Source organism: Seriola lalandi, unplaced genomic scaffold, assembly GCF_002814215.2.
Source record: "Seriola lalandi dorsalis isolate HSWRI2012SDOR001 ecotype SW California unplaced genomic scaffold, Sedor1 jcf7180002054317, whole genome shotgun sequence".
Classification (NCBI taxonomy): Eukaryota; Metazoa; Chordata; class Actinopteri; order Carangiformes; family Carangidae; genus Seriola; species Seriola lalandi.
Window position 1 is genome coordinate 12,354 of NW_019524870.1, and position 9,698 is coordinate 22,051.

The 9,698-nt window shown below is 43.0% G+C and overlaps 1 protein-coding gene across 1 annotated transcript in view; it reads left to right on the forward strand.

The window, feature by feature from the left end:
* Positions 1-660: 660 nt before the first annotated feature.
* The window catches only part of etv4 (ETS variant transcription factor 4), a 31,317-nt gene continuing 22,279 nt past the window's right edge, over positions 661-9,698 (forward strand). The window contains exons 1-4 of the mRNA XM_087174110.1: positions 661-840; positions 1,474-1,564; positions 1,781-1,828; positions 7,284-7,337. Of these exons, the coding sequence (XP_087030236.1) occupies positions 784-840; positions 1,474-1,564; positions 1,781-1,828; positions 7,284-7,337 (250 nt within the window). The 5' untranslated portion in view covers positions 661-783. The remainder of the gene's footprint in view (positions 841-1,473; positions 1,565-1,780; positions 1,829-7,283; positions 7,338-9,698) is intronic.

Consider the following 9,698-nt stretch of genomic DNA (forward strand, 5'->3'; position numbering starts at 1 on the left):
GTCAGTGTATTCATGCGGACAATGGTAAGAAATTCGAGCCCTTGAAAGAGGAAATCCACCAATCACGAGCCTTCTCTGGCCCGAGCTAGAAAAGCAAGTCTCCCTATTATCCCCAAATCATGTCTGTTCGAGAAATGACAGCACAGCTGGCGCTCTAAAGTCACCCCACTTCAGCAGAGACTCATTCAAACTCACTCTTAACTGCGAATGTCAGTTATCTTTTATCTTTAACAGGGTTTGGTTTTGTTGCTGTGACTCGACTAAAACGCAACATCTGTTTCCCCTCACAGTTTCAGAGCTGGACTGTTTCCTAAAGAAAGTGGAGCCTGGCAATCTGGGCAGACGTGGCAAAAAGCCCAAGAAACAGAACAGGCCAGTAAATAACGCTCATTATTCATCGGGTACGCGCTTTATGACATGTTTTTAAAACAGAAAGCGCAAAATAAACCCCCAAAAAAACAGAATTATTCTACCAAAAAAAAGTAAGGGAAAATAGTTTCTCGAGGTGCAAAACTAGCTTCACCTGAAACTTGTAGGTAAATGTGACGAGCTGTCTGTCACATACACACACACACACACACACACACAAAAGAGATTTGTAAAGAGTTCAGCAGCCCGCTGGGTAATCACTTGCCATCACTTCCCCTCGGCATTTTTTGTGAATGGAGCTCATTATGCATGCAGCCTCCACGCAGCTCCATTCACAAGCAACGCTCCCTCCTCTCTGTGCAGGCTGCGTGGATCTCACTCACTTCAGCCTAAATGACCACAAACGGTTAACGGATGGATTATAAGATGGATGGATATTTGGACCAGCAAGTGCCTTACACTTTAGCAAATGTACGTATGGATGAACTCTTCTGTTACTTCAGTGCTTTTGTAAAAAAAAAAAAAAAAAAAAATGTGTGCGTGCTTTTTAATGACTCGACTACCGGGCTTTATCTCTCTGTCGTCTCGCGTCTGCTTGCACGAGTTTTTTTTTTTTGCTGAAGCAGCTGTGTATGTGTGTGTGCGCGATAGAAAACAATTCCTTACCCCCGCTCAAAACTACCACAAAATCCTCCTAAAGTGAAGCATAGCAAGTGGTGCATTTAAAAATGTTTTTCCAGTGGGATAGTTCGGTTGTAGAGCGTGTCAGTGTGGTGCCAAATGGTCACTTTCTTCAGACGCAAACAGCGCGTTTGTTTTTCCAAGATCTCCTCCACAACTGAGAAATGTGTTGTTTTCTAAGGAGCCCGGTGTTCACCTTTAGCTGCAGTAGGCTCCCGTTTGTAACCCATTACAAATTATTACAACTTAAATGTTGTTATTTACGTCAGAAGTGGTTAGCTCCTGCATCACTTTTAGTTGTGTTTTTTTTTCTCTCTCCACGCCACAGCTAAACATGGAATTATCTGTTTCGACACTAATGTGTTGGCAAATGGAGTCTTGTTTCTCACTTCTCCTCTCTTTTAAAATCTATGGGTTTTGCAGAAGTCGCAAGGAAATGGGCCCCTAAATAGACTGTTGATGGCAGCGAAAAGGAAATACATGGACACAGAATTACCCCCTCAGGAATCTGAAGGTAAAGTAGTGGAAGTTCACGATTTTGGCCTCTAGTCTCTTTACATGACACATGTTTACATCACGGTCTATGAACCCCAGGCAATGCCAGTTTGTATCTTAGTAACTGTATTTAAATATCATGGGGTTAAGACACATATTAGTAAGCAATAAGTCTACTGAGCTGTCAGCTTGTCAGTCTGCAGTGTATTGATTGTATTTCTTTCTCTCTCTTCAGACCTCTTCCAGGATTTAAGCCAACTCCAAGAGACATGGCTCACAGAAGGTGAGAAATGCCTCCTGGCTGATTTTTTTTCTCTCCCCCCCCCCCCCCCCCCCCAAATTTATGCTTCTTATGTGATTATGTCCACCATTTATGACAGTCATGAAGGTTGTTGGCGGTGTGTCTGTCTGGAAAGACTGGTGAACACAGAAGCCTAGGAGCTTCCAGGTTTTCTGTCAGTACAACAGTGAAACAACAAAGTTTCATTAATGCACTTTTATTGAAGTTGTTTCTCATAAATCTTTGGCTTTGGTGGAGGGGAAAAAAATGAAAAAGATGTTGCTGTGTAGACTGTTGTTGGGAAGCCCAAACTTTCTGATGCAACACACATGCTCATAAACCATACAACACTGCAAAAAAAAAAAAAAAAGGCCAGAGAGAACACAGACGGGACATTATTAGCTTTGAGCATGTCCTATTTTGGCCATGTTGGCATGCAGTATGCTTGCCAGCCAGCAGCCAATGCAAACAAACAGGCTATTTGGCTTGTGTCACTCAAAGGCACATAGCGATGAAATGAGGCCCAGTCAGAGGCAATTGTCAGCTTGTAGACTTAATAATTGCAATGATGACATGAGCCCTAATAGAGTAATTATACTGTATGTCAGGATGCAAAGGGGGGGGCAACACAAGCCGTGAGTCATTGTGCCTGTTTTTGGTGCTAATCTGGAGGCCAACAGTGGCAAGACAGTGGGTCTAAAATGAGAATTGCACCAGGAGGTGTGAATTTTGTTGTGTTGGTTGCTTTGATGTGGAGGTTTAAAGGGAAACTCCACTCATTTTTGACGTTTATAGTCTAACCTGAATGAACCCTGTTTAAAGCCCCCCCCCCTTCCTCTCAAAAATGCATTTTTGCTTATTGTTACTTGACTTGTCTGTTTGACCTTCACTGTGCAGTATGATGCACGTCCAGAGTTATACGGCCATTCTCACATTTCATCTGCTGAGGAGAGAAACGTTTGTCTGTGCTCACCTTAAATCTCAGTTTAAAGACTGCATGTAAAAGCAATTTTGTGACATCATGACAAGTTATGAGCCAGTTGTGGTCCGATATGCAACTTATACACACTGAGAGTGGACTTTTGAGTGAAGTGGGAGACGTCTTGTGTCTCAGAGTTAAAGTTTTGAAATGAAAAATACTTGCATATTCATAGATTGTTCAAAAGGGATAAGAAAATAGATAGATTTGAGATTTTTTTTAACAAGATTCATTATTTGTGAAAAGAATCTATACAGATTAATATTTCAGGCAGAGTGCTTTTTATATGTCTGGAGGAAATCTTAAATTTATGGCAGAGATTTGTCTTTGTAAATGCTGTTTTAATGAAGTGCATACTGTATGAAGTGTGTGGGTGGTGCTCTCTTATCGCTACAGCAGAATTTCATAATATTTCTAATGATGAGGAATTGCTTATGTCACATTTAAACAGTACAATGAGTCTCAGTGTTGACTTTAGGTCATGCATAGAACACAACAGGTCAGCTAATATAGGGAGGTGAGGTGATTTCAATCAGTGACACTGTGGAAGTGGTCGCATCTGTCTTAAGACAGGACAGACATTTAAATTGAGCCCACTCCCTGAGCGGTCACTGTTTATGACAAACAGTGCTGTATGCACATCAGCCTTCTCGCCTTTTCACATGCAGCGTCAAACACCAGCAAGTTCACTTCACACCAGCGTCTCACGCAGACAAAGACAAAGAGCCAGAGCCAATAAAACGGCAACAATGGGTGTTGCTTCAAAGTTGGATCCTATTTGTATTCACAGATTTTAGCTATAAAGGCCATCCTTAAAGGATTAGTCCACCCCCCCCCAAAAAAAAGGTTGTGAGATATTCCACTACAATGATGGTGAATAAAATTCTGTTTATAGCGCTGAAAACTTAAAAAAAAGAAAAAAAAAAAGAAAAGTCTTTTTCTGGGGAAGAAGCCACAGATTTCACTGTGGTCAGTTTTCACTGGAACTACTTTCAGTCAGTATGAACTCTGATGACAGCATGTTCCCTGGATGTCGTAGAGCAGCGGGGGCAGAAGGTTTCGAAGAGGTTGTTTGAAATGCCATTTGTCATATTTGTGGAGGCCACCATCTACATTACACTCACCTCCACTGTGTACTGGTGGCAGCAGAAACAGTATTTCAAATCCCGGACAAATAAAACCAAAACTATTTGAATGAATGAAAATTAATTTAAATATCGTTCAGAAAGTATAGAAACTTTGATGAACCACCTCTTTAAAGGGAAATATGTACTGACTTAACAAATTGGGTGGTAGCTTATTGTCGACTCAAGTCAAAAATAAAAGGAAGGAGCAGGACAGAAAGATGGAAGTGTAACTTTATCAAAGTGTTACTTAACCCTAAGTACTGGCTTGTTTTCAGCTTCCCCGGCGAAGACCTCTCCTTTCCTGTTGCATTAATTAAAGACCTTATCATGACTGATTGCAGTTGTGAGGGATTCACCAAGATTGTAAAAGCTGGTTAGCTGAAGGGAGTTTTTTTTTTTTTTTTGCCAAAGGAGAGCGGAAGCCAGAGAGAGACAGAACGGGTGAAGTACTGAATGGCAGGAGTTCAGGAGCTTGTCACATCTTGTCTCATTTTGGCCTTTAGGTTTATATGACTGAAGCTGCTTAGCTCCGCCCAGGATCTCCCACTGAGAGAAAAAAAAAAAAAAAAAAGTCATTCAAGGTGCCTGGAAGCATCAGGGAGAACATGCGTCTGTGCTCGTATAAACACACTTTCCTTCTTGTGCTGACTTGCATCTCAAAGCCCCTGACGAGGTGTTCCTGGAAACAAATCAGATACACATGCAAGCGCTCATACACGCACAGGAAAGTGTACAGACGCAAACATGCACACCGGGGGGGGGGTTGCGATCATGTCTGATGGTCATCACCCGTGTTTCTTTTCTCCTGCGTCTTTTATGAGGTCCAGCATGTTCCACTCTGGACATGTTGAAACTAGTGGAAGTGATTGATTGTTGGGTCTGCACAACTAAATATTGGCCCCTGCTTTGTTTCATACAGCAGTTTTATTTCTCTCCCCTCCCCTGAGGCTAAAAGAGCGAAAATTTAAAAGGGGGTAATATTATTATGGTATAGTAGGCCACAGGATGCGGCGTTATGTAAGAAATCAATGTAATTTATCTGAACATGCTCCAAAACGTCGTCATCCGGTTTCCTCTGCACAGGAAGGAGGAGTGTGACGACAAGAAAGTGGATTTGAATTTCTTATTTCCTCTTTTTGTCCTCTGTGTCTGTTGCTCTCTAGCTCTCGCTCTCTCTCTCTCTCTCTCTGAGTTTTGGTTTCTGTCTTGTGTATCATTGTCTGGAAACTGTATCAGAGGATGAACTGAGAGAGGAGAGGCCAGTAAGGTTGAATGCTGGGTGAGATTTTGAGTCTTGAGTGAGGTTACAATCAAAAGCTGTGGTTTGTTGGCATCTACTTTTAGAGAATAATATGGAGATACTTCTAAATAAAAGTTCTATTATGTATTTGTTTATTTTTAGTGAGTGAATGGAGTTGAAGTACCTGCCATGTGGTGCCATTTTGTTTTGTAGCCCATTATGCCCCTGATTGCATTCATGCTATTTAATGATAGCCATCAACTTTTCCCTTCCAGTTAGCTTGTACCATGACGCAAGTGTGACTCCCAAACAATGGAAACACTTTTTAAAAAAGCCAGAAACCTGTGGAGCTGGAGGAGTGCCAGGTTTAAAGGTTTGCTAGCCCCGGTCCTGCTCTGCATTTCTGCGTTTTTGGCCGTTAACTCAAAAGGTAGCATGTAATGCCAGTGAGCTCATTCCTCAGTGGGTGAATCTGACCTCCTCACCCCTGTTAGGGTGTTGGCAGTCAAATGAGTTGGGCTTTTCTAACCTATTTGTGTGACTCAGAGTCCAAAGCTCCAACGGGACAATTGTGAATGGGTTTGGATTCCTAAAAAAAAAGAAAAAAGAGGCATACAATAGTGTCTGTCTAGCTCTGCTGCACCTGGGCTTGGCATCACTGACTCTGCTTTTTCAGTTAGATCCTAGATGAGTTTCATTATGAGAGAGTGCCTGATCAGGGCAACTGAAACTATGCACCACTGCAAGTAATTATTGATCAAATCAAGATATCACACACACATATAAGATATCACCGTATGGACTCGCCTGTTTTTACAAATCATTGTAAACCGACTGTATGTTGTTTCCGAGACATGCATATTTTAAAGGTCCCAAATTCTATAAAGATAGATGTCCATGTGTTGTTTGATTATAAAGCAGTCCACAGAGAAATGCACACAGCCTGTATTCAGAGACTGAGCCTTAAAACCAGCCGTCAGGCAGTCACCCCTTTCAGCCAAGCCCACATGGACCCACCATCCAACCATGCAGGATTTGGTTTCTCTACATGTTAACCTGAAATCTGCTACATTTTTATTAGATCATTCAGAAAACAGAAAGAGAATCAGCCAATCAGAAGAGAGGCTCAGAGCTGACCTGTTGTTAACTAGAGCTGCAGAGAGAAGCATGGTTTTTGGTTCTTAAAAGCACAAATATATGTTCTTATGGATCAACACTTTAAATGAAACACGGTAGAAGTGTAAAATATGAGATCTTTAAGCATCACAGCCTTGAACTCGATATGATGTTGGTTGATATATGACCGGTTTCTATGTCTTAACAGGAACAGTAGTGTTATCAAATCTTTGCTCCATAGAAAACACATTAATTCACAGCTGATAGGAGCCATTTGACAAGAAGTGCTTTAACCTTAACTTTCTTTCATCTCACTCCCCCGCTTCTCCTCTTGCTTTTAGTCCTGTTTCCTTGTTCTCTGTATCCGCTTCCAGTTTGACTCCGAGAGTGATTCCTCGCCCATGCAGCAGATGAAATCCAGACTGCTTTTACACTGTTAGACAATCTAGTCCCTGTACGTCTTGTGACGGTGCTGCTAGTTTGTCACACCCGCTGACAGATTTCCTCACTTGTGTAGCCAGAACAGCCTGTTTAAGCCGTCTGGATTTCTACAGTGGGACTTGACCGTTAGCATGTAGATGTTTCACTAGTTTGGGTGGACAAAAAAGTAGAATAGGATTTATGGAGATTGTGTGTGTCTGTGTGTGTGTGTGTGTGGGGGGGGGGGGGCATCAGTCAATGTGGTCAGTTTTTACATTGGCTGAAATCTCTAACTCAAATGTCTATACTACCAAGAAATGTTAAAGCCACATGGAAGCAGGTTGGCAGGTCAACATGTGTGATGCCGCTCAAGGGCTCCATGTTCTTATGTATTGATCTATGGAGAAGAAAAGTGCTGTGAAGGTCACCTGGATGAAGCCCAGCCAGGCTCTGACTGATTTCAAGTAACAGAAAAAAAAGACAGAATGCGGGAGGAAAGGGAAAGGTCAGATTTTGTCTAAAATATAATAATAATGTTAAAATTATGGTTGTTTTTTTTTTGTCTCCTAATTTCAGCTCAGGTTCCTGACAGTGACGAGCAATTTGTTCCTGATTTCCATTCTGAGAACTGTGAGTACTTTCTATTTCTGTGTCCTCTCAATTTGTCAAAAAAATCTGTTTTTCTGACTCTACTGTGTATTGCACACATTAGATCTTTGTTTTCTTTTTTTCTTTAGTCAGATATTGATCCATGTATTGAGAGCTGTCTCACCCGTATTTGGTCAGTTGGCCTGCTCATGCAAGTCCAGCTCAAGTATGCATGTCATGAGAAAGTGAGAATGAAAGCGGAGGTCAAATTTTGGCTGTGAAACTGCCGGAGGCTTACGCGGGGATACCGTAACTCGCTGATGTTACAGTAATCTCTCTGGCAGACAAAGCTATGCAGAAAACAGAAGGCCTAATGAGCCGGTCATGACGTGAATTTGGATGCCGGCGTTATGTGCTGCTGTCATCCATTTGCATGCCTTTGAAAAGCTGAATGGGTACGGCCCCGGAAACCGGTAAAAAAAAAAAAAAATTTATTCAGGGCCCAGGTACAAAGTTAGCCCTTTGTGCACATCGGAAGGTGTAAAATGGAAAAGCAAATTCCTGGGCGGCACAACTGAGCGGCTATTTGAATGAGTTCCCCTTTTTTGTTGTGCGTCTTGACAATGGCGATTCAGGATCTGGGTGGGAGTATGTGCGTCGCTCCACAAACAGTTTTTTTTTGTTTTTTCTGTCGCATTCAACACACTGCAGGCTTCTCCCTCCGTCTCTAGCAATGACACTGACAGGGTTAGCAACTTAAAGAGAACTCCAGAATAATCTCATCCCCAAAGTAAAACTGACAGCGTTCAGTCCCAGTCAAAGGCACGTCCTCTCACGGAGACCCATGTGTCTTTTGTGTGTAAACATCGTGTGATTTAACCAGCTCCAGGTCACAACTGCCCGGCCCCTCTGTGACACATGCCCTGTGCAACATTGTCACTGTGTGTTCGCCAAACAATGCAGAGGAGGAAGTGCAGATGAACCCCCGGGGCACGCAGAGGTCATGTCTACTTAACCCCCCTGGCCTGTCAGCCAATCAGCTGTCAGGGCTCCGCTAACGGTTGACCTGGGTATGATTTGCAGGGTCACGGGGGCTTCGGTTTGACGGGCAGCTCACTTATACACGGCAGAGACACTCCCGTGTTGACAGACAGTGTCCCTGCTGGTCACAGTCAATAGCCGCAGAGTCTAGTTAGAGCATCTCTATTCAGATTTGATTGATGGGAAATTGAAGCTGACAAGCAACTATAAATATATTCATCCTATGCGGTCTATTAAAGGCATAAAAAGGCATCATTTCCCATACTGAACTCAAAGGCATTCACAAAACCAGACGGTTGTGCTTTTAAAAACAGGTGACTCACCTGTTTTGGAAAGTCTAGCACATAAAAAAAAAAAAAAAAAAAAGCATAAAGCAAAGCCCTAATCCCAGGTGACCGTGATATAATTGAGGCTTCCATTGAAAACGGCACCCTGGTAAAATTAAACATTGTTGTTTACTGAGTCAGGTTGTTACCTGCATGGGTGCGGTGTTGTTGACAGAGAGGTGGAGAGACAGAAAGAGGGAGCCAGCGAAACAGCAAAAGAGGAGACACGAAAACAGAGGGACATGTACGAATGCTAGATTAGGGAAGAGGAGGAGGGGTGGGGGTGGGGTGGGGTGGGGGCAAAGGAGGGATTGTGCAATACCTGCACATCTGGTAAATCTATCTCATCTGGTCCATTCTGCCTTAGTTCACAGCTAACAAGCATGCTCTGTCTGCAGGCTGCCATTGAGGGAAGGTTATGCAAACATGCAACTTTTATGTACTTGCTGACCTGCCTGTGTGTGTGTGTTTAAAGGTAATTGAGCCATTGGTGATAACAGCTCACCATATTTTTTTCCAGTCAACTATTGTGATTGGCCCTTCACAGAAGTCTTAAAAGCTCATCAAGAGGAGAGGAGGATTAATGTTTGGTTTTGGGTGCTGACAGCACCTTCGGGGGCTGATGATGGGCCATCGGACAGATTCTTTTGTCTGTTTACCGCCTCGGGGGAGGAAACACATGGAGGTGTCAGTCAAATTTATAACGCACATAGTTAATTAAAATAGTCTGAACATGTCCCCACTCTGTTTTTTACTAAAAGGCCAGGGTTGGAGCGTTTAGCATGGCGCTGCTTGCGCCAAGAGCTCGTTCTTCTTTGTCCAAGTATGTTGTTTACACTTGGTGCAGCTCGAGAGATGTGACCCATTCATAAATTTTCTTCCCTGCGTGCGTAAGAGGAAGTGTGCCTCTCCTTCCCCCCTCTCTCCCTCTCTCTCCCTCTCTCTCCCTCAGTCCTCGGCTGCTCTCTCCCTCGGTCTTCATTCATAAAAAAGCCCTACAGTACTACAGATCCCCCCTCTCTGACACCCCCCCCCC